Below are 26,314 nucleotides of genomic sequence, written 5' to 3' on the forward strand. Positions count from 1 at the left end.
GTGTAGGAGCCAAGATTACGGAAGATTGATTTCTCAAATTACTAGCTTCATTCCATAAACAAAGACTATTTTCCTTGTTAGAGCGCGCTAATCTGTATTCGCAGCAGTAGATTCGATCAAAGGAGAGTTCGGCACCATGGCGTTTACGAGGAGTATGAGCGGCCGGCGGTGACCCTTCATCTTCGGTGGCATGAGCCACGCCCAGAACTTCACCGCCCAGTGCTCCCACATGGTGTTGGAGACTCCAGCCCTCAGTTCTGTATACGATGACGATGATGGCGAAGAGGAAGAGGAAGAGGAAGAGGCGGCGGCGGCGGCGGCAGAGGTGGGAACGGGGTGCTTATCCTCAGCACGCACCTCGAGTACCCGGCGATAACAAACGGCGCGGCGCACAACGGTTTCGCGGTGATGGTGCGCGTCAAGGCGCCGGCGCTGGTGCCAGCGGCGGCCGGACGCGCGCCGGTGGACCTGGTCGCGGTGCTCGACGTGAGAGGGAGCATGGCGGGCGCCAAGCTGGAGCTCGTGAAGCGCGGCATGGGGTTCGTCATCGACAGCCTCGGCCCCCGCGACCGCCTCAGTGTCGTCGTCTTCTCCGACGCCGGCGCGCGGCGGGTCGTCCGGCTGACGTGCATGTCGGAGGACGGGAAGGCCACGGCCAGGCACGCCGCGGAGTCCCTCGTCGCGGCGGCCGGCTCCGGCCCGGCCGACCTACGTGGCGGCCTCGACGAGGCAGCAAAGGTGTTCGACGGCAGGCGACACAAGAACGATAACGTCGCCGCCGCCCGCCGTCATCCTTCTCTCCGACGGTCAGGACTTCGGCGTGGCGAGCGACGACTACAGCGCCCTAGTGCCACCATCTTTCCTCTGCATGGGCTACCGCTTGCAGGTGCAAGTGCACACGTTAGTGTTCGGCGCCGACCACGACGCGGCGGCAATGCACGGCGTCGCGGAGGCCACGGGCGGTACCTTCTCCTTCGTCGAGAGCCGCACGGGCATCCTGGACGCGCTCGCGCAATGCGTGGGCGGGCTCCTCTCCCTCGCCGCGGAGGGCGTTTGGATCGAGGCCTATTGCGGCTGGCCCGACGCGAGCCTCAGTCTCAGGGCGGTCAAGTCCGGACGCTACGAGAGCCGCGTCGCCCACCCCGGCGCCCCCGACGCCAAGGCCTATGTCGAACTCGGCGACCTCTACGCGGGAGAGGAGCGGCGCTTCCTGATGCTCTTCGACGTCGAGAGCGAAGATGGCCCCGGCTGCGACTCCACTTACCTCATGAAGCTCAGCTGCAGGTATTGTGACACGGCGACCGACCAGCTGGTGGAGGTACACAGCCAGGAGGTGGAGGTCAAGAGGCCCCTGGACGCAGCGGACGTGGCGCCGTCCGTGGAGGTGAAGCGGGAGCTGCTTCGCGTCGAGGCGGCGGAGGACATGGCCCGGGCGCGGGAAGCGGCCGAGCGCGGCGCCCACGCCGAGGCCGCGCGGATCCTCGGCGCCCGCCGGGAGTCGCTACTAAGCAGGTCCGCGTCGCCGACGTCCGGCGACGTCATGTGCGAGGCGCTGGCGGCCGGGCTGCGCGAGCTGAGCCTGCGCGTGTCGGACACTCGGACGAGCAGGAGTACCGGAGCACGGGCCGCGCGAGCCTGCTCGCCGGCATGAGCGCCCACGCGCAGCAGCGCGGCCCGTCGGTGCGGTTCTCGCGTCCCGTGTCTGGGCTGAAGCCTGCATGCTACGCTGGTTGGGCAATGTTCGCTACTCCGGCGATGAGGAAGACGATGGAGACGTTAGGTACGCTGCAGCGGCAGCGGCAGCAGGCGACGAGGCCACCGCCGGAGAATGGGAACAGCGCCATTGTCGTCCCTCGTCCACGTCTAGAGGCAAGATTGGCGGCGGCTGCCCCCTCGTCTCAGCATGTTGAGGAGATGCCGCCGTCTTCTGCTAAAGCGCTGAGCAAAATACTAGTAGTAGTTTGGTACTTTGGTGACTTGTTTTGTTCTTCTGAATTCTGTAATGGTGGCCGATAGATCACAAGGGAAGCAGGTAGCTGCCCAGCAGGGATAAATCGGGCTAATGGCTTGGGGGTTACATCTTCAATTTACGCATTCCAGTGCGTATGCTTGCTTTGGTATGTTTTCTGGTGGAAATTTGAAGGCTCAAGGTAGGTCCAATTGCTCTGTGTTGATTAATTTGCCCGTTCAGAGCTCTGAAAGAAACAAGCAGGTCGTATTTGGTCGAGAAGTAAATATTTCCCTTCTGCTTGCTGAAACAAAAAGATACCACATTTCTTGATTGTCCACTGTTTCTGCGAGGTGAAGCCATTGTCAATCGATGAAGATAATCGCGTAGGCCATGTTTAGTTCCCAAATTTTTTTCAAGATTCCCCGTCACACCAAATTTTTGAACACATTTATGGAGCATTAAATGTAGTTAAATAAAATAATCAATTATACAGTTTAACTGTAAATGATGAGATGAATCTTTTGAGCCTAATTAATTTATAATTGAACACTAATTGCCAAATACAAACCAAAATACTACAGTAGCCGAATCCAAAAAAAAATTCACCAACTAACACACCCATATTCGCTCCAAAGCCTATACGCCGTGCCTCGTGTCCTGTGTACTGTAATGTACTGGTGGGAGCCCATGGAGTACCATCGCCTGGCGTTGAGGCTCATGATTCATGAATCCTGATGGCGGCGGCGCCGTGGACAGGGTCGGACGCCCGTCCAAAACTCTTCAACTTGCCTCCTTGTCCAGTGTCCTGTTGTCCTTCCATTCTCGTCATCTTGCTGAGTGTCCAGTTGTCCTTCCATTCTCGTCATCTTGCTGACTGCGGACCTCACAGTGAATTGCTATGCTCGCGCTGCACATGACATGCTCGATAAAAAGCCTTGGAGAGTTGAGTCACCTAGGCCTTCTTTAGATCCCAGAATTTTATACCAAAAAATATCATATTGAATATTTGGACACATATATAGAGTATTAAATAAAATCTATTTGCAAAACTTTTTGCACAAATGAATTGTAAATCGCGAGATGAATCTAATGAATCTACTTAATTTATGATTTGCAACAGTAATGCTACAGTAACAATCTACTAATTATGCTCATTAAATTCGTCTCGCGATTTACAACCTATCCGTGCAAAAAAATTTATAAATAAACTTTATTTAGTGCTCCGAAATAGTAAAATTCTCTTCCAAAAATTTATGCCAAAAAAATCTAACACACCCTAAGTTCATCCTATCCATGCTCGATAAAACGACAGAGCTGGTTCAGCCTATGGTTCATCCTATCCATGCTAGCTATTCAACATGCCATGTTAGCGCTAGGTGTCCACTTGGACAGTACGGACCTAGACAACACAAATTAGCATGTTTATAGACTTAAAGCCTCTGTTTGGTAAAACTTTACACAAAAAGACAAATGTACGCATGGAGTATTAAACGGAATTTATTTACGAAACCTTTTCATGGATGGGTGTAATTTTTCGAGACGAGTCTAATGAGTCAAGTTACACCATGATTGTCTACAGTGATGCTACAGTAACCGCCCCCAAATCATCTTTTTAGCATGTGGTCAAAGACCTTATTAGCTACATCACATGCTACAGTACCAGATTGTTTCATAATTAGATTTCATTTAATACTTTTGATTAGTGGTCAAAGGATATTAAATTTATAAATCTACTCTTGTGGAGTCTAAAATATTATTTTTCTATTTTATGATTTTTGTGATTTACTATACTTTTTAAATATTCGTTCAAAATAAACATAAACGAAAAAGAGGAAAACCACTAAAAAATCATATAGAGAGGTTATATATCCGGTTTTGCGAGTTCAAAGAGATAAAATACTCAATTTTCGAGTTCAAGAAGAAAATGTAAACTCGACTCATAGTTCAAGAAAGTAAATAAAACTCTTTCCTTGCCCATGTACGCGTCCGAACTTCAAAGTTCACGCAGCAAGGCCCATCTGCTGTCCAGTCATGAAACAGTAAAGGCCCGTTCGGTAAGGAGTTTTTGTACGTAGGCCCATCGTTTCTTCAAGTTAATAAAGAGGTCCATCTATTGAGCGCCGGGCTCCTCAAAAGAGCTCAACGTGGAAAAAACAAAGGAGAGCCGACCGAGATACAAGCACGGCCCACCGTTTCAAACGCACCACGAGACCAAACCGCCGCCCGAATCGCAATCACATTCACAAGTCCGCCATGGGCACCTCGGCCTCGACGTCGCTCCGCGTTAACAATCCAGTCTTGTCGTGTGGGCCTTACAGGGCTTGATTTGTTGTTGGGATCTTTGCTTTTTAGATACACAGACGGTGAGCATGAACAGTAAGCAAGATGACAATGAAAATATGTGTCAAACTCTCCAATAATAATCAGAAAATTCAACCTTTTACACTGTGGAGAGAGGGGGCTATTTATACCCCTAGCCCTCGGCCAGGTTTTCCTAAATTGCCCCCTCCCAACTCATTTACAGCTCACTCTTAGCCGGTTCCGGGGTAAAATTACAAGGTGTGAGGTTTACAAATCTGACTTTCTCACGTATTCGGGAGGTGTACAGATCTGACCTTCTCACGTTTCGCTCACATGTCTTCAACCGATGAAGGATATGACAACCTTCGTGTATCTCCGGGAGTTTGAGCCATGGAGGTTCCATCAGCGATCGACCAGCCGTCATCCTCGTCCTCGGTCGTGGGATCTTTTCCCGAAGGTCTTGATCTTCGAGTTTATGCTTCCTGGTAGCCGGTCGCCACCTTCGGCACGCGGAAGTGGTACCCTTCGGACCGAAGGTCTTGGTGTTTGGGCTTGCGCCTCTGTGCAGACATTCGTTGCCTTCGGCCTTCAGAAGGTTATATCCTTCGGACCGAAGGTCATGGTTTCTGAGCTTCCGCTTCTTAGAGTTCATCCGATACCTTCTGGTATGCTTGGCTTCATTTCATTGTGACCCTGCAAACAGGTTAGGGAGTATTTCTGAGGGTGAGGACTTGACCCGAAGGTCCAATCCCCAACATTTGGAGAAAATTGCATATTTGGGACTTGAAACAATAGGCTTCGCAGTTTTGCCATCTCTAACATTGGTTTCGCAAAAATAGGCTCTCAAACGTTGGCCATTTGATTTTTGTACCATTTGATGTATTTCTCCTCTTTTCTAATATTCTTCTATGTAATTGCAACATGAGTGGACTATATTGCCCTCTGCTTTTGGATAGGAATCGTTGACGTCCTTTCTGAGTCTCCCGTACGGGAGTCACTTAGTTTTCCGGCGGCCATGGAGGGCCATGGCTAGCATCCCCAGTCTCCCGTACGCGAGTCGCTTCGTCTTCCGGCGTCCATGGAGGGCCATAGCTACCATCACCCCCCCCCCCCCCCCCCCGCCCCGAGCCTCCTGCGCCGCTCCTTGGGCCGGCCCTGAGCACCGTCGCCCGCCGGTCTTGCATGCCTTCGCCGGCCGCCATGAGACCCATACCGGCCGAGCCAACCCTCAAAACGGAACCCCCGCAACCCAATGAAGCTCCTCGAACCTCCAAATTCACGCAAAATCGATACACAGAGAAATGCCCAAATGCTCACCGGAGCTACCAAAGTCCAGCCGCCGCCTGTTACCGCCTCCCTCGCCGTCCGGCTGCCGCGCCACCCCTACCCGCTTCACAGCCCGCTCCCCTACTCCGGCGCGCCACCAGTCCGAGGGCCGGCCACCTCCGGCGCGGCCAAGCGCCGCCTGGGCCCTATTCCGGCAGGGAACCCTCCAAGCTGTCTCGACACTAGTTCGATTCGTATCAAAAGCAGAAGGGCAAAATAGTCTACTCATGTTGCAAATACATGGAAGAATATTAGAAAAGAGGAGAAATACATTAAATGGCATGGAAATCAAATGGCCAACGTTTGGGAGCCTATTTTTGCGAAACCAATGTTAGAGATGGTAAAACTGCGAAGCCCATTGTTTCGAGTCCCAAATATGCAATTTTCTCCAACATTTGTCGAGCGCGGATAATACATTAGGGCTGAGGCCAACACGCACTTGCGTGTCTCATGGCTTCTCATTGATTTTTTGCTGCTTCCGGTTTGCTTTGTGTTCTTTCCAAGATTTGCACGCTGGGTTGTCTCTGAAGCCTGAACTGAGCTGGTGACGCTTCCACTGACACTCTGAACACCGGCCTGGTCAGAGACCTCGTCTCAGGTGCGGAAGCCATATGATATGATTGCAGCCACGATCAAAGTTTTGATTGTTCACAGTCGCATATGCAGCCGCACACTATTCGCACAACTAACGACGTGATCTCGGATCTCCGTAGCATATACTGATACAGTAATAATATGGATAACACTGATCATTTCAATAGGAAAGGACTGGAGTCCAGCCCGATACTCTTCTTTCGGCCAATTGTCTGTCTCAGATTCAGGTCGAACAAGACGGGGAGCAGTTTGCATTTTGGAGGCTTAGGCATAATAGCCACCAGTGAGATGTATTTGCTGCAATTGTTGATCCATAATCTCGTGCAATATTATCGTTGAAACTTGCAACTCTGAGCTGTTTATCCTTTGATCAAAAAAAGAATCCTTTCCGTCTGAACTGTTTATGATGAAAGGAAACAGAGGGGGTGTTCTTGGCCACGTTGATAAAAAGCTTCAGGTGTCCAGCCAACACTTAGGTAAGACTGTATAGGAATAAGAATACATTGAATTAGGTCACTCTCATCATGCGACTCATCATTGTGCAAACGGGACTCGATTGCTCAAATGATTGTTTTCCTTGTCATATCACGGCAATGTTAGACACATCCTTGTTGGTTCAATTTGATTTACAAGAATAACTGCTGAGCCCGTTCGCAAAAAAAAATTACAAGAATAACTGCGCAATGCAAAAGATAAGTCTCTGATTACTGCACGGACACAGCATTGCTGCATGCATGTGTGCTTCAAGGCAGATCGACTGTCCACGCAGGATTTGTTCGTTGATGCGTCACTGTTTCCGCTGAGCCGACAGTTACAGTGGTTTCTTCTGTGCCACTGTTCGCAGGATCCCACAGGTCGACACTCCATTGAAGCCGGTTGTGAATGTCTGTAGGAGAGGCTGGAAGCTACCATTGAAATGAACATTCGAAGCAGCGACAAGTTCCATCATCGATCATTTGCTCACGTCGATTCTCAAGTGCTGCAGCAACTTTTAAATGTGGATAGGTGCTGCCTGTCCTGCTATTTATCTTTTCGTTATGATGGAATTCATCAACTGCTACATCGAATGATTTGTCATGTGACGATGCACTCTATCTTCTCCGTTAGGGGAGGCGTGGCTTTCAGAGGATCTGGATGCGGTGTAGCTAGAGAGGTCCTCAGTTATGGGAATGGTACCAGGCTTTCTGAAAGTTCCAGTACAGAGCCTTGTGGGTATGTCTGCTTCATCTTTCTGCCTTCTCTGATATAAACAGCCCGTTCTTTGTCCATATCGATTGTAAGCCCGTGGGTATCGATACCTTTTTGTCAAAAAGAGTAAGGAAGTTAGGCTTACCATAGCTGCACAAGTGACAGTGAACATATAACCAACCCCATCTAGATTACGTGGTAGTTACCAACCTGTCGGCATGTTTGCATCGATCTACACATCAGAAGAGATGAAGAAAGATGACCAATCCATTCTGCCGGACCAGTCTAGCTTGCGACGTTGTCAGTCCAGCATCACATTTGCAGGAACACTGAACCTTTGCTTAAGGTTCCATTCAGCTAGATGTGTTGCCAAGATTTGGTCCCGCGACTGAAAGATGCAACTGAACACAATACTCAATGTGCTAACCTCCAAGTGCGTCCGGCACTTCAGTGGAGGGTCCACTGGTTTGTTGCGGTTTCGTTCCCGCCAATAATATTTTTTTAAAAAAAACAAATCCGAATCGCTTCCACACTTGCAGCAAATAATCTCCCAGAAAGTTGCAGTTACCACTTCAGATCAGCAATGATAGACGCCAAAAATCCACTCGCATCACTCTCGGTTGATCCTCCCAGCAGGTGCTACATCACCAACCTTTTTACCTGCACGGCTGCACTTAGCTTCCGAAAGCGCGAGCTTTTTGCTGTGCTCATTGTCAAATGACGGACCCTTTCTGAAATGGTTTCGCTTTGCTTTCTAACACGGCGCCTGACATCTCATCTACCTGACAGCAGCCCGTTAATGCTCTACATGTAAGCAGTTTCGTTGCCTTCCACCAAAGGCTCCCGACAAAAAGAGCACCCGCGCCTTAAAATACCCGGCGGGCTCGTTCTTGATCTTCAGAACATGCGCTGATTACACGGAGGAAAGTTGCAGTACTAGGATTAGGATAGCTCAAGTGGCGGCAGGCCGGGGTTAGTGTCCATTTGCTGTCTCGCACCCGCGAGGGACAGGGCGCATAATCTACGTCCCTTCACGCCATCTTTTGGCTATTGCGGTGTATACATGCCGCGTTATTAGTGTGTGTATAACGATGCCGTTGCTTCCTTGGTACTAGTACGAGTGAGGCCTGTCTTTGTAGTATCATCGGCGTACATCCATCCTATTCAGGTGTCATATGAGAATACGGATTCGTGGGCGTGCCCCCATCGTGGAGAACATGGAAACCCACCACAGCACGATGCGCTCCCCCCTGTCTGGCCCGGGCCTTGGATTCTAGCAACTGCGCCGGCACAGGATATGGTTTTCATTCTGCAAATTGCAAGATCCTGCCTCCGTGACGTGTGCTCTGGCTAACCTCACATCCAACGTCTGAGCAACCAGAACATCTTCAGATTAACCTTGGAATCTGGATGATTTTGCTGCGCAGGCTGAACATTGGCTATCTGGCTGTGACTGGAACTGGTTGGTCCTGGAAGCAGTTCTGGCAGCAGCCCTAGCGCAACGATTGTTGTTGTCCAGATGACACGGTATCTCTCTGCGATCATGCATGTCCAGTCCAGAACATGGAGCTAGCTAGCCCTCATTTAAACCCGCAGGTCAGGGGAAGGCGTGGCTTGCTGATTGATCCGTTACTGCAGCAGCGTCCGTGGCTCACCTGATCAGAGCGACAGGGTAAAACCGACGACGGGTCCAGCGCCAGCCATTACTCCCCGGCGTACGTGCGTGGCTGAGGCCGTGCTCGTGGGCTTGTGGCCGCTGTTGATGCTGCTGATGCATGGCTGGTCCCGTGCGCGCTTGCTCGGGTTCGTCTCCCCTGGCGAGCTGTTGCTGTCCACAGCGTGGTGGCACCATGGTTTTAAATAGCGGGCTAAGGGTTTAACGATTGGACTAAAAAAACAGTTAATAGCGGGTTAAATGAAGCTATAGCGAGCTGTAGCGGCTAAATTACACATGAGTTCAAATAGCGGTACCATGTCTCAAATAGTTATAGCGGGCTATAGCGAAAGCTATAGCGGGTTTCGCTATAGGGGGAGATTTAAAACCTTGGGTGGCACTGGCCGCGCGACGGTACGCCTGGGCGCCCGGCGGTCGCTTTCGGGGCATTAAATCCGCGCGGACGCATGCCGCGCCCGGCGACGGCGACGCCGCGCGCACGGACAGGCCGGCGCCCGGAGCGCGCCGCGCCCACCTCGTTCCGGAGAAAAGCCTTGAAGGCGCCGGCCTCCACACGCACGCTCGGCGCGGCGCGGCGCGGCTTCTTACAGTACGCCGCTGTCGGGGGGCGCCGGTCGATGGAGACGGCTCGCCGGCACCGATCGTCCACCGGCGGCCCCGCCGCCGGTGTGGCCGTCAGAGTTCTGTTCGAGTTCCCCCTGATGCATCTCACTCGATAGCAATTAGCAAAGCTTAGCCTGAAAAGAACGATCGAGGCGCGGGCCGGTTTGCTCCAGGACTTCTCTCCATCTAGCTCTGGAGTTTTATTGATTGCGCGGGGGGTAGCGGCCATGGGCCAGGCAGGCAGCCGGAGCCAGCTCGCGTCGTTGAGCCATCACCGCACGGGGGCCATCCATGGCGGGCGTTAATGCAGGGGCGCAAGTAGCGGCGACAAAGGCTGGCATGGGATGCGACGGGTCCTGTACCTGAGGATGGAGATGGAGGTGAAACTGACGCCGCGTTACTGCGATTTTTATCGTTCGTGTGGTGTAGAGGACGAGCCGAGGGCGTTGCGTGGTCGAAATGCTGGCCCCTCGGTTCGTTCACCGTTGCTCTCGGCGGGTCATGTCGTGTGAGCCCTGGGGAAGCAACGGGCCGTTTGTGGCCGTACGCGTCGACGGAGAAAGACCAGGCTGAAATGGATTGCTAAGAATACGTATACGACTGAGACGCCTCAGGTTAGGTGGCATCGGATCATCCAAAAATGTAGCGAAACCAGTTGCTGTAACTCAGTAACTGTGTAAGATCATATCGGTTTGCGTCGCCAAAGAACAAACACTGCCATCGCCAGTCCCTGGTCAGGTGAGTGCGCGGTTAACCGATGATTAGGCTGGTGGATTCAGAGGCAGCAAGCTGAGGGCAGAACAAAAGTCCATGTGGGGCCACCAGACTGACTATTCGGTAGGCCGACGGCCGGAAGCTCCGGGGCCCAGGCCCACGTGTCCACCCCACCTTATCCCGGGGCCCAGCACTAGGGGTCCAGATCACGATCCAAGTGGACAGTTTCCCTCGCGCCTCGGCGGCCTCTGGTAAGTTCAAGCGGACCGGCCGCGGCGTTCGCCCGCAACGCAGCGAGCGGCATGCCGGGTTGCACAGGCGTCGGCTCCGTGCCTCCGTCCTGTGGCGCCGCGCTGCGCGGCACTCGCTGTGTGCTGCAGTGATCGTGGGCGCCGCGACAGGGGCAGAGGGAGAGGCGACCGGCAGCGACCGCAGCGCCTACGCGAGCCACGGACTCCGCGAGCGCTCGCGTCCAGCGGCTGCGAGCGACGCGGCCGCCGTCTCCGAGCGTGCCTAGTCATGATCCCTGACGGACCCCGACCGACGGACGCCGCCCGCCGCGACCGCGAGATGGGCGGGCGCAACAGCCTTGCCGGGATCCGGATCGCGAGCCCCCCGGTGACGGCGCCCCTGATCCCGTCCGAAAAAAAAAATCCGTAATGCGATGCCGACATGGGCTAGCGACATCATAGGCTGGCGATCGCGCCACTGGATCATGCCCGGGAGTCGGCACAATCAGGAGGCGATAAACGTCAAGCATGCCTGGACGATCTGGCGCCACTCGTCTCGGACTGGGGTTTAGGGGAACACGAGCCAAACCCTACGTCCGGAAGCATTTTCGCGGGCGCTAAGTTAGCTCTTGCCGTGTTGTGATGGAGAAGAGATAAGGAGGCAGGCAGGCTCACGTCTGTGTCGTCGTCTCTTGATCTCTCGCGTCACCGGCGGCCATGGCCATGGCCCCCATGGTTCCGCGATCGTTCGGCGGGGCCCCCGGCGACCTGACACCTCAGAAGCCGCCACACGCTGGGGTGCCAGTTTGCCCACTGCTCGTCCACAGTTGCGCCTGCTGGCCCCGTGGAAACTGACACGAGCAAACGGGCACGGCAGCATGGCGCGGCGCGGGCGCCGTGACCACGACATGTCGCACTGTGCGTGCGCCCCCCGCGTCCGTGTCAGGGGGGGAGGGGAGCGCCAGATCGAGCCGGCCACCACCCATCGTTCAACGCACACCACGGCAAGCACGTCCTGTCATCGGATCAGACGCCGGATCGGGCCAGCTGACCGGGGACGCCACCGCCGCCGCTCTCCGGATAGACGGATCGGTGGCGCAGGGGCCGCGTCGAACAGCCTCCGCGCGCTGCCGATGGGCGCGACATGGCGTGCGTGCGTGCGTTCGTGGGCGTGGCGCCGGCGGAGCTGGCGAGAGGCCCCCCGCGTGATGCCAGCGCGGGGACGCGGTCCCGCGTGCCGGCGCTCTTCGGGCACCGAAAGCTTTTGCGGGGAAGGGAAACGGGGGATGAGCCGCCCGACGCCGGGCGAGCAACGGCGCCGCTCGTGCCGACGGAACCACGGTGGCGGCTGTATGACGAGCTAGTCCTCGCCGTCCCCGGCACGGCGTGCCACGAATCGAGGAGGACTTGAGACGGGGCGCGCGTGCACGGGTATGGGCAGCGCCAGCGTCCGGCTAGCACTCGGATTTGCCGCGCCGTTGCCGGATCGCAAGCGTTGCATTGCGTTGGCCCTGCGAACACCCCGCAGGCTACATGCCCGCCCGTGGCGTGTTCCTGCTGCTCCGTAGTCTGTACGTGTGCTGCCAGTATTCTGTACGCGTAGCACTAGAGACAAAGTGAAGAGAGCAGAGTAGCTGCTAGCTAGCACGTATCGATGCCGATGCACACAGTTTGCATCGTCTCTCTCGCCGGGTTGCCTTTTCTTCTTTCGCCATCGATCGTTGCGGCCATCTCCCAGGGCCCAGGCACACCATCATGAGTCCCTGACAGCGGCCTCCCCTTGGCCGTGTTTGGTTAAATTCCCACGAAATTACTGTAACATCTTTGACCACTAATTTAGAGTATCAAATGAAGCCTAATTACAAAACCACCTCCACAACCCCCCGTGTAAATCGCGAGACGAATCTAATGAGGCATTTGACCGCGCGATTAGAGGTTGTGTACTGTAGCATCACTGTAGCAAATCATTAATTAATTACCGTCATTAGATTCATCACGAAAAGTTACACCCGTCCCTGAAAAAGTTTTGCAAATATACTTCATTTAGTACTCCATACATACGAGATTCTCTTTTCGAAAAACGTGCCGAAAAAATTTCACCGTAACCAAACACGGCCAAGCTCGCTGGCGTTCCCTGCCGACTGCCGTGCATGCAAGCCCCCTCCGACTCCGACTCCGATCATCCGCGCGGCCGGCAGTCGGCACCCTGGTCGCCTTCCCTCTGTCCGATCACGTTGCTCACTCCAGTCGTCGGAATCTCCGACGAGCCGCGTCCGTGCTTGTTGATGACCGTTCCACTGCGCCTCTGCAAAGCAAAAGCTCGTGGATCGGATAGATCCAATAGCTTTGGGGCGACCTTTTTTTTTTGGAGGGGGGCGATCAATGAGCATGCAACTGTTGGAAAAAGGTCGATCGGGACTGATGTCGAGCTCTAAGTGCTGTTGTGAACTTGTGATCGGTAATAGAGTCTGAGTAGACCTGATCATCCGTCGGGTTGAGTCAGGTTCGGATCGGATCACTTTGCGTTTCGGGTAAAAAATGTTGGTCCGTGCTCGATCTATGAGATGGTTGGGTCGGGTTGATTTTTATTTTTATGTGTAATTTCAAGTTGGAGGTTGGGTTGGATTTTTTTAAGTTTCAGATCAAATATTTCGGCTTGTAGCCCTGTATCCGACCCGTCATTTGGTCGAATCGGATCGTATCGGTTTTTTTTCTTGAGTTGGGTTTATCAGGTCGGGTGGCTCGTGATCAGGTCTAGAGTCAAGGTAAGCGAGAACCTTGAAGTTTGAGCATCACGAACTGGCGTGGTCACGGCGCCCGCGCCGCGCCATGCTGCCGTGCCCGTTTTATCAGGGAAATGAATGATGGACGAGCGATGCCAATTGCCAAGTGCCCAAGTCGATCAAGCCAGTTTGGTCAGCAAAGATGGCGGATGCCTGTTTGTAGCCAGCATGTACGGCCGCATGCATGCCGCGAGGCGGCGAGATGGCCTGTCGCGGCGTCACCTGTGGTCACTGGCAACTTTTCGTACGTGGGCAAAGCGGAGAGGCAGAGGCCAAGCATCTTCCCCAAACAGTGCATCGGGGGCTTCTTGGCATCTCACGGGTCCCAGCTCCCATGACTCTCAAAACGGTCCTCGGTGTTTTCCGGCAATCTCCCATTTTATTTATTCTTAGATGCCAGGATCAGCTGCTTTAAAGGATTGAATCCTTCTTTAGAAAAAAAATTGAATCCGATGCAATGAATTTTGTTTTACCGTCATTGTTCACTCGCGCAAGATTTGGGTCATTCGCTGGCCAAATAAAATATTGTTAAATTCAACAAGTCTTCATGTGCCCTGCCCATATTCCATAATAACATAAAACAAAACCTGTCTAACATGATTCATCCCGGTTCAAATCGGATCCTGCTTGTCGCCATCTTCGGGTGGTTTGCTGCGGCTACCAATTCATATCTGAAAATTGAAGTGAATCTACATGTGGAAATTACGTTTGGAACAGAATGAAGTAAGTTTTCTCTTTTCATAAAAAAGTAAGTTTTCTCTTTTCACGTGGATGAAAGTAACCTTTGGTGGGAGAAAGCTGAGGCTCTGTTTAGATCCAAAACGCAAAATGCAAAATTTTTATAAATCATTTGCATGGTATACTAAATATAGTCAAAAAATTAATCGCATTACACAAATGGACTCTAAATCGCGAGACGAATCTAATGAGCCTAATTAGGGCGTGATTAGACACTAAATTACTACATTAATACTACAGTACATACTCTAATGATGAATTAATTAGGCTCATTAGATTTGTCTCGTAGTTTACAGACGAGATCTGTAATTAATTTTGTAATTAGTCTACATTTAATACTTCAAATGTTGAAGATTCTCTTTCAAAAATATAAAAATGCAAAATACAAAGTGATCTAAACCAGACCTGAAAAGAGATTAGGCAGCAGGTTAGCCAGGAGGGGGAGCACAAGGACCCAACAAAGCACTTAATGCGACAGCAACCTAGCGGGGCCTGATTGTCGCTGGATATGCTCCACAGGTCCACATCAAATCCCACATTAGCGCATAATGCCCTGCACCAAACGTGACCCCACTTAACTTTTCTATGATTTTTTTCCCAATCCGGATGAACTAACTAAATCAACAGGGACTGTTCATCAGGAGGAGGAATCTCACGGCTATTTTGCACCTGGATAATTGGCAGCCACATGTACAACATAGCGCAACATAGGCTGAGGCTGGTAACTTGTGTAAAAATGATTCAGGTTTATGAACGCCTGACGTGCCAAAGACACGACGGTAGGAGGAGGCACGCAGGGTGATAGCGTATCATGCACTTGATGACTTGGTGTGGATGAGATTGTTTGAGGGATCAGAGAGGTTTTGAGCTCATACCCCTGTCGGGCGGCAGCCGCAGCCGCAGCCGCAGCCGCAGCTGATGCAGCAGCAGTGCAGCCGAACGACTTGAACAGCTCATTCCTCCGATGTTGTGTGGCTGGGAGATCATAGAGTTTTGTGGTGTAAGTTGGATGATGGAAAGATTTGAATCATCCCCAACCTATGGTAGATTAGTAGGGTGTTTCGTAAAAGAATTATAGCTATACGTGCCATACCAAAGTTCACACATGTCGTGCTCGACCTGCTTCGTCGCAAAAAGAAGAATACTTAACCAGCTAATAATAGGTGAAGTGGGGCGCAATTTTTTCGTTGAAGACATGTTTTCATTCGATAATCTCCCCTAATCATCCGGAAGTTAGGCTTCACCGGATTTTGCTCACCCAAAAGCGCCAAAGAAAAAACGACATGATCACTTACTCCGGGTATGCAACTCAAGTCGTGCCGCGCAAAAACCTACTTATCCAACAACTACTAGCGGGTCAACGACCACGGGTTATGCATTTGGTGGCTTTGACTTGCACTGACCATCAGTTTACTCACTGAAACGTACTCCATCCGTTCCAAATTATAGGTCGTTTGATTTTTTTGACACCAAATTTGACCACTTGTCTTATTTAAAAAATTTATGCAAACATAGTGAAATTTAAATCATTTTTCAAGAACTTGCAGTAATAAAACAAGCCACAACAAAAAAAATAATAATTTGCACAAATTTTTGAATAAGACGAGTGGTCAAACATAAGGTTGAAAAAGTCAAACGACCTATAATTTAGAACGGAGGGAGTAAAACGGTTGTGAAAACATTCGAAAAACGGTTGTGAAAACATTCGAAAACTCGGATGAAAAGGAACCATGGAAATAGACATGCTGCACGATCTAGACTGGGGATTGGATCCACTCGAGCAAGTTGTATAGTTACCAGGAAAACTGATGACAAAACCATCTCAATCAATCAAACTCATGAGACGAGCAAAGCAAGATCGACCTCTTGTCAGAAATGGCGTCCATTTTACAGCGGTCAGCGCGGCCAACCAAAATCCCCAAAACAACCCGTTGAAGAACCTCACCGGACACCCCAATCCGTGACCTGCTGAAACCGGACGATCCCCTGTTCCCTTCAAGCTTTGTACTTGTACCTGCTTTTGGTGCCTTTTGCGGTTTTGCCTCACCATTGTCGTCCTAGCGCTAACGTCTTGTCCACATCCACCCTTTCCCTCCTCCCAATCCCCACACCTACTTCTAGAGTAAAAAAAGAAGAAGAAAAGATGAAACAAGAAAAAAAGAAAGAAACAAGTCACTCATTTTGCAAGCGCCAAGCAGTGTCGTTGCAGCTCTGTCCTCCCTTTGCCTCCCCCTGATCTTGGGTGGTGGTAGTCTTTTTTACAGCAATGGCGGTCGGCGCTCACAGCCCGAGCAGGATGTAGTAGACGAGCGTGATCGGCAGGGCGATGAGCATGCCAAAAATGACTCTGCAAGCACCAAGCAGCGAGCAGAAGAAAAAATGGTTAGCAACAGGGCGCCTGTGTCAGCGGCGACTGGAGAGGAGAATCTTTGAACAGATCGTGGTGTTCTTGGTTTTGTCCGTGCTGGCGTCGTGTTCTCCGACACGGGGGGAGGGGAGGGGGACTCACGCAGTGCTGAGAATGTCAGGGTGCACGTTGTACTCCTTTGCGAAGACGAAGGGGACAATGCCCTGGGGCAGAGCTGCCTGCTCGTTCCGCCATTTTGCAAAGCAAGAAAACAAACAAGCAGAGCACGGTGAGAAAAAAAAGGCAAAGCTTTTGTGCTGGCCGGTGTAGAGAGAGAGAGAAGGAAAGAGGCGAGCATGAGAGGGGACCGGGAAAAGAAACAGCACAGCGAGGATGCCTGGCTGCTGGCCGCGCGCGGGCGGCAGCAAAAGACTTTTCCCGCCGCTGCGTGTGTATCCATCCCCTCCCCCCTTTTCCCCACCCAAAGTACCTGGACGATGGCGACGTGCAGAAGCGTGCCCCGGAGGCCCACGGCGAAGGACGCGGCCGCCATCACGGCCGGCCCGGTCAGGAAGCGCACGGCCATGGCGAACGTCGCCACCTTGTTCCCGCACGCGATGATCCGCGGCTGCAGCGCCATGAACAGCCCTGCACGTAACGCGCCCGAGCAATCAATCTCTATTGTTGGATCGGAGTAGGGGGGTGGTTAGGCGGCGGCAGCGGGTACCGACCGAGACTGAACATGGCCATCCCGAGTCCTGCGTCCGACAGGATGGAGATGGATTTCAGGACGATGGCCGGCATCTCGAAGTTCCACCTGCAGGACGCCAACAAATCCAACAGCGGAGCTGATCAGACGGCTGCCTCGCTAGATCACCCGGCGAATTGGTGGTTGCTGCTAGTACGGACCTGAAGCAAACGAGCGACCAGATGAGGCCGATGAGGCTGGAGTAGGTGTTGGGGTTGCGGATGAGCTTGCGCCACACCATGATCAGGATCAGCCGGGTCATCACGCTCGTGGGAGGCATCGCCGTCGGCGCGGCCACCGCGTTGGGGTCGGCGCCCGCCACCGCCGCCGCGGCCTTCTCGTCCCCCGCCTCCGCATCCCTGTCCATCGCGCCCCTGTTCCCGAAGCTGAACTCGTCGCGCTCCACGTAGTCGTCCCTGTCCTTCGCTCCATCCACTTGAATAAACAAAGAAATGCGAGCGAGAGCAAACAAATTAGAGCGCCCCGAGGAGGGGGGTTATTACGTGGTGAGATCGCGGCGGCGAGAAAGATTGCTACTTTTGCGGGGGGACTTGACGGCCGCGGCGTCGTTGTAGTCCGGCGCGCCGCCGCCGAAGACGTCCGAGACCGGCGACGCGCTGGAGCTCCAGACGAACATGTGGAGGTCCTCGCCCTTGGCCTGCCCGTTCGTGGCGGCCTTCTTGGCGCCCTTGGGCGCCGCGGCCACCGCCGGGTTGGGCGCGGGGTAGTGGCCCGCCCCGGGCGCCGCATTCACGACGGGGAGCGGGTACTTGGTCTTGGACGCGTCGTCCTCGTAGTTGGACGGGCGCGGCGTGGCGCCGGTGCGGACGCCGAAGGCGTCGGCGGCGCCGAAGTTGGAGCTGCGGCCGACCATGGAGTAGAAGTCGTTGTGGTTGAAGCTGGAGCCCCGCGGCGTCGGGTTGCGCGACGACTGCAGCGAGTAGATCTCGGCGTTGGTGAGGTTGCTGGGGCGCGGCGTGGTGCTGGAGAAGCCCATGGAGCGGCGCGAGTAGATGTCGGAGCGAGAGGCGTTGGAGCGGCGCACGGTGACGTGTATCTTGCCGTCCTCCTTGACCTCCGCCTCGGTCTCGATGGCGTCCCTCCGGCCGTCGAGGGAGACGACGTCCGGGTCGACGACGATGGAGGCGATGGCCCCCGCGTTGTCCGGGAACTGCTCGGTGATGAGCATCCGCGCGCCGCGGTACTCGAACATGAAGAGCATGAGCGTGTACCAGATGATGCACTGGAGCACGACGATCTGCACCATGAGGCTGCCGGAGAAGTCGCCGTACATGCCCTTGAGCAGCGGGATGCCCATGACGAGAGTGTTGGGCAGCGTGGAGAGGGAGAAGAGCGTGATGGTCCACTCGAGGCTGCCCCGGCGGCTGAGGTGGCTCCAGGCGGTGAGCATGGCGAGCACCATGAGCTTCTGCAGCGTGTCGGCGGCGATGAAGCGCAGGTTCATGGTGTAGGGGTTGTTGGTGGAGATGAAGTGGAAGGAGAGCAGCGGCACGGCGAAGAGCGCGACGAAGCGGTTGATGCCGGAGCACTGGTCCGGCGTGAAGATGCGCCACCACCGCACCGACCCGTACGCGAGGATCATCGCCACGTACAGCGGTACCATGGCCGTCATCACGTGGTAGAAGTCCGCCCCCGTAATCATCTTGGACGCCTCTCCTCTCTTCCTCCGCCTCCTCCTCCTCCAAGCTCGCGCTCTCCCCCTCACCTTCCCAAGCTCAGCTCAGCTGATGAGCTGAACGCCGCCCTCTTACCCTCTCTTTCTCTCCGGCGACCACTACCACAACCCCTTCCAGCTGAGCCGAGCCAGTGAGCGAGCAGTCTGATTCGCTCAGCTAGTGAGCAGGGACTGGGACTGGACTGATGAGGAGGAGGAGGAGGAGGAGCAGGGGCGCAGTGGTGGGTGGTGTGCGTGGGAGAGTGTTTTATTTAGGCGAGGTGGCAGCGCGGCCCAAGCTTTATTTGGACCATCCCTTGTTCGCTTGCCTTTATCATCCAAGCAACGCCGCGCTGTGAGGGGAGGGGTGGCGATCGAGCTTGGTTTGGTGAGGGCGGAGGCCGAGGGAAGGAAGGATAGGGGGTAGCCTTGTTTATACCGGGCATCAGTATACGTAGTGCGCTGGGCCGGGGCACCTCTGAATCTCTCTCTGATCGATCGGATTTAGATAGTTGTTAGTATACGCTCCGCACGTACACCGCGACATCAAGGGCCGGACAAGAGATTCAGGGCGTGGTCGTTTGGTACTCTGATAATGTATTGCAGTATTCTGCCACCCCCATGCTAGCTGCCGCTTTGAGTACGGCGTGTATCGGCTTAAATTATACTGTATCATACGACTGTACACGCCCGGGCCTATGTACGCCCAGTAGATTTAGGGCAGCATGAAACTGGGAAATACCGGAGGTGTCCGAGCTGTACTACGTATGGTCAAGCCCTCAGCTGATGATGTGGTGGTCAGCGATCACTGATCAGTCAGACAGTCACTGACTGGGGGGTCGGTTTCCTCCAACTTTCATCGCCAAGGTTGCTCCGTGCGGTGCTCAAAAGGAGTGTGGAAGCGGAACGCACGCAGAGGCACAGTTGCTCTCGCTTTTGGACGTGAGGTCCAGGGACGTTGCTTACTCCGTTCCGAAGGAATGCCCAAGGAATGGTGCTCATCCGGCGGGAATAGTCAAAGTTACTGTACTCTCTCCGAATCGAAAGGGCCGGACGGACACGTCGGGTGGCGGCTGCCCGGACGGAATGGGGTAGGCGGCGACGTGCCAGCGCCCCGTCCGTCGCCTTCGGCCAAGTCTCCTCGTGCGAACCCGTAACGGAATCCGGAAAAGGGCCTGCCAGGAATTACCACAAATCCGGGAGCACTCTTTCTTATACATTTGCTCGGTTGACTGAGTGCATTTACTAGCATTTTCTCTGCGATTACGAGTGGCAAAAAGGACGAAGAATCTGCTAGTGCTAGCCTGCCTGATAGGGGTAGGAGAGGCAGAGGCAGAGGCCGGCGTAGCTGTGAATATTCCTGAAACGGCAGAGCAGCAGCTCCACAGGTCGGTATCGCCATCCAATCCGACCGTATCTTTCGTCCTTCTCTTTCCGCTACGCCGCTACCGGGTCCGGACCGGGCGCACATACAGTACCCGCCCAAGTGCTCAAGTCAAAGGAAAGCTCGATTGCGTGAAACACGTACTGGTGGCAGTGACCAGTGAGGTCTGAGGTGAGGTGAGAAGCGACCATGAAAGCTGGTTCCCGGTACCAAAGGTTTCGACGCTACCAAAAAAAAACACAAATTAGTGTTAATTTAAAAGGTACCTGTAGATTCTACTAGCAAGTAGCACTGGATTATTTCATAACCTGATCACCGGAATGTCTGAGACCCACACATGCCGACCTGCCATTTCCAAGCTCGCGAGCGCGATTTTTTTTTATCTCGGGCGTGCACGGCGACCGAACCCCCATCGGGAGGAAGGAGAACACGAGTCCAGAGCGACAAATTGCCACAAACTTACTCCATTCCGGCGTCGGGACCCGCGCGTCGAACGGCGAGCAGGACCCGTATTATAACGGTGCCACCACTGGCTCGTAGAGGAAAAAAAAAGTGGCAGGGGTCATGACGATGGGGAGTAGCGATTAGAAAACGAGCGAGCGGGGGGCAAAGCTCCCGGGCTGGCAGGCTCGTTATTCCCCTCCCCGCCGCCGCGCGTGCACCGCCCCGCCATGATCGCCGCCTCCTGTACGCGCGCACCGAGCAGCTCGGCGAGCACCGAGAGAGAGAGAGAGAGGAGAGAGAGAGAGAGGAGAGAGAGAGAGAGAGAGAGAGAGAGAGAGAGAGAGAGAGAGAGAGAGAGAGGAAAACGCGATGGTTTTCCTCGTCTTTCCGGCGACGTCGGCTCTGCGTAGCCGTAGCAGCCAGCGCAGCGTCCTTTCAAGAGGATTAGGGGGTTTATCAGGAGCAGGGATTAGCTTCTCGAGTTGCTGGCCGCCTTTGACCCGCGTCACTTGATGGAATCGCGCCCGAGAGGCCGAGACTAGTACAAGAGTAGTAGGGCCGTGTGCCAACACACGCGTGGGCGTGGCTGGCTAGCTCGTCGTCGCGCGCGATCGCGCTGGTCCAGGGGCTCGGCTCATCATCAATTATGCCGTGCGTTACGTACCGATCCTAACTCGATCGCTAGGGTTATGAATGCGCCCACATGCTTCATCTCATCTCGCTCGCAGCTGGTTTAACGGGAACAAAGGGAGGGGTAAAGGACGAGGAGCTCCGGCAAAGTGTGCCCTCTAACACCCACAAAAGCTGCCCGTGTGCCAGATTTGTTTATCTATTTATTTCGTGTGCGAGCAGAAACTGTTTATAAAAACCACGATTGCTGGACCTTTTACCCTGTCCCTTTGCTGTTCGCGAGGGAATAACTTTGGACAAATTCCCCCGGCCGTGTGCCCCACCCCACCGCTCGCGCTGACGTGGCGCTGCAGGGAGAGAGATGTTTAAGCGTGGGCGCCATCATTTGTTAAGTACCACCACCGTCTGCGACCCCTACTTACCCAGCTAATCAGGGCGCGGCTCGCCGGTGAAACGCTGTAAAGCGCCCCGCCGGCAGTGGCGGTCGCATGCTGCTCCATATGGAAGCCACTACCCCATTTACGAATTTGAAATTGAGGGGAAAAGGAGGCTAAGTTTTGGAGAGGGAAGAGTTCTTGTGTAGGCACTTTTCTAGGAGAAGATCGGAAAATCCAATTGCTTATTTGATTCCAAAACGTTCTCTTGATCTCCTCCACGCGCCTTGGCTTTTTCGCGAGCGAGCGACCTCTCCTTGCTTTGGGGCGCTCTCCCGCTATTGCCCGGAGATCAAAGAAAACCATGCGCTTGGGCAGAAAGCAATACTAGAATGCGTGCTGCCATTAGGGTTGCGGCACATCGCCACCGATCCATGAAACGGGGGATTTGGCTGCCCAGGCGGGTGAAATCCCCCCAAGATTAGCTCGCGTCGTAGCCTGTTTCCCGGAATGAAATTGCTCGCGTAGAAAAGCTTTTTTTATAAAAAAAAATTCTCCTATGGGCCTGAGCTTGGATTCTCTATTTAGGTGGCTGGAGCTGAAAACTGTGGTCCATTTCCGTCCTCTCGTGTCCGCATCGCCGTTCTGCAGAAGATCCGAGCGGAGCGGAGGCAGCCGTAGCCCGTAGGGCAACCCGCCATAGACCACGACGGATCGGGTAGCGTCGCGGTAGGGGCCGTAGCCCGAGGGGACGCCGGAACTGGAGCAACCAGCTGAGCAAGCGTCCACGGCGCCACGACGGAGTCAACCGCTCCCCATGCCTTTTCCGGGCGGCGGCGCGGAGGAGATCCACGGCATGGGCTCCCGGCGGCGTGACGCTGACCGCCCCCGCTCGCTCGGGCCCCCGCCGATGGATTCACTTGCCACGACACGGCCGATCTCCCAATGATGCCCCCGTAGGCGCGCGCGCGCGTAGATAGTTGTCCGTGATCCGGGCCGTGGCCGCTCGCCCACGCGGCAGATACGGCCGAGTGGCGGAGGGCCGGTGGACCACCCGGCGCCGGGAGGCCCAGGCTGGGAATCGGCCCGAGCGCCGAGCCGGGGTGGGGGCGAACCCAGGAAAACCGCGCGCTGGTCCATGCCGCCGGGCGCACGCTTTCGGCTCGGGGGACAAAACAATCGGATTCGATGCCGGCGGCGACGCCAGCCACCCCCTCCCGTCGTCCGCCGTGAGGTTCCGCGCCGGCGACGACGAGAGGCGCCGGCCGATCGCTCGCCACCAATCGGACGCACCCCAACCCGTCTCGTCTCGCTCGGGCCGTCCCGATGAACGAGCAACTCGACCTGCTTAACTTAACCAATCCATCAATGCAGCGTCCGTGGTTCCCAACGGCACTCGCATGTGCTCCTGAGTCCTGAGGATTAGACCGGTCAAACCTCGTTCGGTTCGTCGCCGATCGGGGGGGACCAGTACCCGCGCGCGCCTTGCGATGAGAAGAAGAAGAAAGGCTTCCCCCGTGCGCCCACCGCCCAGTGGTGCCGCGCCGCACGGCGCAAAGGCTCGAGTTCTCTGAACCCGGGACGGTGCGCGATTCGCGTCAGGCCCAGCGGGCGGTTCAGCCACGGTGGCGTGCTTCTGAAGTCAGCCGCGCCACAGCGCCCTCGACGTCGCGCCGCTGCGGACCTCACGCTCACGGCCTCACGGGCTGTCCCCACACGCACTCGCGCCTGGTCCCGACGGCCGGCCGGGGGGAAAGGCGTCCGGCGCCCGGAGGGACGGAGCCACAGGAGTCGCGGATGATTGCTCGCGATCGGTCGCCGGGCGCGAGGGTGATCGCGAGGGGCACGTGTGTTGCTGAAGCGAACGAAGCATCTTTTCAGGACCAGCGCGGGGAGCTTCCTCGCGCCGGGGCTCTGATCTTTCTTTGCGATCATCCTTGCGTATCGCCGCTGCTCGCTTTCCAGCCGAGTCTGCAGCCACTGTTTGCTTCTCTGATGCGTCACGGCTCCTTGTGCCGATCGATCAGCAGGTAGCTCCGCCGCCGCTCACTTTCCACTTTCCAGCAGGTCTGCCTCCACTGTTGCGTCTCTGACGCGTCACGGTTTCCTTCTGCCGATCGAGTAACAGGTACTAGCTCTCTGTGCTATCGCCCGGTACACGACAGTTCAAAGGGCGCAGGGATGCTGCTACGGAGGCTGTTGGGTTTGGCGCAGCGAGAGCTGTGTGAGGGAACTGTTGAGCGAGCATAGCTTCTGTTGATCCGTTCAGTCCTTGCTCCATGGTTCAGTCCTTTCATCAGATCACAAATTCACAATTCTTCCGGCTGTGTAGGATGGCGTGTGCATCGCGTACGAATTACGTGGGGGGTCGTAGACAGACAGGATTGCAGAATTCCTGCCAACATTCCTCGGTGAGAGTAGACCAAGGTCGTTTGGGTATTCCCGATTCGAGGTGCTCTTCGGAAGGTAGTAAGTACGTCCTCGTCCCCAAGTTGCGGGGTGGTGTCGAAGAGCTGGCCCTGCACGCACGTTTTTAATTGGGAGACCGGTGCGGGTCGCTGTGAGGCTTGCCAAATCGCCCGAGAACTCCTCCTTCTAGAAGGAAGGAACGGAGTCGCCTTTAACAGGTGTGGTTTGCTGAAAGCCTGAAAAGCACATGCTAGCAATTAGAATGCAGATGAACCAGAAGAGCATGATCGTGAGCTGCACAGCGATGGTTTGGGTCTTTGGGAGGGGAATGCATGTCTTGTACGGGAAGGGCCGGGCAAGCGGGCTCTTGCGGCCGAAACGAGAGAGCCTACTTGCAGAGGCAGCTACTACCAGGAGCAGCAGTCGGAAACCAACGGTTTTGGGTAAAGTGCCAGGCCTGCTGGCTGGCTGTCTAGCCTTGATACTGACAGTATGGCAGCAACGTATGGGATTCGATCACACGACGCTCGTATGTATGGTGAACTTGTTTGCCTCTCTGTGTACAGCTTGGTTTGTAAATGTTCACCTCATCTCAGCCGCAGCCCTCGCTATAGCCGAAAAGATGACTGATGGCTCGACCCAATAAGGAACAAGACAAATTCTGACATTACCAGGAACGGAAAAATCAGACTAGTAGAGTTGGCGAATAAGTCCTGAGCAACTGGTGCTGAGAACATGAACGTGAAAATCCTGAACACTTGAACTGTATATCTTCTTCTCATGATCTCATCGTCATCGGACGGAGAAATGTTCTACTTACAAAGCAACAATAATACAGACAGTGCCTAGTCGGCACTCGGCAAATAACAAATCCCGCACGGACGTATTGGCCCATTAGCACTTTGTGGCCCAACTGAAATGACGCAGGCTAGGCTGAATTTCTTGAAAAAGACCCAGATGTCATGAAAGCCCATTCGGTGACCCAAGGAGACAGTCCAACACAAGGTGGCCCAGCCGCAAGTTGAACTGGCCACCGTGCGGGTCCCGCCAACTAGCCTATCTGCCGCCCTGCTCGCGCGCCGCGCCGCACGACGGTACGACGGATATGCTTTCACATGGGAGGTGGGGCCCGAAGCGTAGCTGCGTTTCTGTCCCACATGGCAGTGGCTCCGTATTACCGGGTGTGCGATGGGAGTATGGCACTGTTTGATTCCAAACTTTTTTCAGAGGTCCTTATCATATTAAAAGAAATCTTATTATTTTATAGTATTAAATAAAATCTGTTTATAAATGTTTTTTTACAGCTGAGTGTTTTTATCGCGAGACGAATTTAATGAGACTAATTAATTCATAATTTGCTACAGTGATGCTACAGTACCATTCGCTAATCGTAGATTAAGATGCATCATTAGATTCGTCTCGCAGTTTAGCCCCAGGATTCTGCAGTTAGTTTTATAATTAATATTTATTTAATACTTCTAAATACTAAAAAGTCCGTGAGATTTTTTTAAAGTCCCTGTTCCAAAACACGCTGTCCACTACTCCACTAGCAGTGCGCGGCAAGTGGTCCGCCAGATCAGCGTGTCAGTGGGCGATAATGTTGCCAGGCGGGGTCCACGCGGTAGTGTGCGAGCCTCAATGGCGTGTGGGGCCCGAGGAGTGGCGCTCATCCAACGTTGCTCCGACGGCCGCCGCCACCACTTCCACTTGGGCAGTGGTGCGGGCCCGCACGTCAGCGGGATGTAAGCTGACGAGGGCGGACGAGCTTGTCTTTGCTGACCGTGATCCGCGTCCACGCGAGCTCGAGGCGGTGGTGTGTCCGTAAGCGCGCTTTCTTTTCTGCTAACTGGCCATTTTCCGTTAGCGCGGAGCGAAACCGTTATCTCACCAGCGTTACGAAATGTGACGTCCATGACATGCGGGCCATGGGGTCCCGCGTCCCCACTTGTCATTGTGAAAGACCCTCAGCCTGGCCGGATATCTGCGAGATTGTGACCAACGGAAACCCCTGGTCCATGCCTATCCCGTGGTCTACGTACGAGACATGCGCACGCCTTTTCCTAATTAATTCGGCACTGTAGGAGACGGAATTGACCGGCTAAGCCGCGCCTCCTCATTTGGTAATTAACCGCAGACCCCCAATGCATTCTCTTTCGAGTAAAACCCTTAAATTCTACGTGCCTAATCCTCGTCGAGCCGG

General features: G+C 54.4%; 2 protein-coding genes across 2 annotated transcripts; one reads left to right on the top strand and one right to left on the bottom strand.

Annotated features, from left to right (window-relative positions):
- Positions 1–315: 315 nt before the first annotated feature.
- On the top strand, positions 316–9,036 carry LOC120653739 (E3 ubiquitin-protein ligase WAV3-like). Its single transcript, XM_039931417.1, has 4 exons — positions 316–771; positions 887–1,648; positions 5,209–5,311; positions 8,999–9,036. Exons 1-4 carry the CDS (start codon positions 409–411, stop codon positions 9,034–9,036), a joined length of 1,266 nt encoding a protein of 421 aa, XP_039787351.1. The 5' UTR covers positions 316–408.
- A 6,860-nt stretch (positions 9,037–15,896) lies between these two features.
- On the bottom strand, positions 15,897–19,277 carry LOC120657220 (auxin efflux carrier component 1a). Its single transcript, XM_039935499.1, has 6 exons — positions 17,736–19,277; positions 17,360–17,633; positions 17,182–17,267; positions 16,941–17,098; positions 16,613–16,689; positions 15,897–16,450 (listed from the first exon to the last, which is right to left on the bottom strand). Exons 1-6 carry the CDS (start codon positions 18,859–18,861, stop codon positions 16,384–16,386), a joined length of 1,788 nt encoding a protein of 595 aa, XP_039791433.1. The 5' UTR covers positions 18,862–19,277; the 3' UTR covers positions 15,897–16,383.
- Between the last annotated feature and the right edge of the window lie 7,037 nt (positions 19,278–26,314).

Source organism: Panicum virgatum, chromosome 1N (assembly GCF_016808335.1).
Source record: "Panicum virgatum strain AP13 chromosome 1N, P.virgatum_v5, whole genome shotgun sequence".
In the NCBI taxonomy this organism is placed as follows: domain Eukaryota; kingdom Viridiplantae; phylum Streptophyta; class Magnoliopsida; order Poales; family Poaceae; genus Panicum; species Panicum virgatum.

What these genes read in the sequence shown, in the direction of transcription:
- LOC120653739 (XM_039931417.1), top strand. Translation starts at nt 409, where the DNA reads ATGGTGCGCGTCAAGGCGCCGGCGCTGGTGCCAGCGGCGGCCGGACGC. An exon ending in GGCGACACAAGAACGATAAC is followed by an intron (nt 772 to 886) that starts GTCGCCGCCGCC and finishes TACCGCTTGCAG; the next exon opens with GTGCAAGTGCACACGTTAGT. An exon ending in CAGTCTCCCGTACGCGAGTC is followed by an intron (nt 5,312 to 8,998) that starts GCTTCGTCTTCC and finishes CCGTTACTGCAG; the next exon opens with CAGCGTCCGTGGCTCACCTG.
- LOC120657220 (XM_039935499.1), bottom strand. Translation starts at nt 18,861, where the DNA reads ATGATTACGGGGGCGGACTTCTACCACGTGATGACGGCCATGGTACCG. An exon ending in CGTCAAGTCCCCCCGCAAAA is followed by an intron (nt 17,634 to 17,735) that starts GTAGCAATCTTT and finishes TGTTTATTCAAG; the next exon opens with TGGATGGAGCGAAGGACAGG. An exon ending in GATGGCCATGTTCAGTCTCG is followed by an intron (nt 17,099 to 17,181) that starts GTCGGTACCCGC and finishes CGTTACGTGCAG; the next exon opens with GGCTGTTCATGGCGCTGCAG.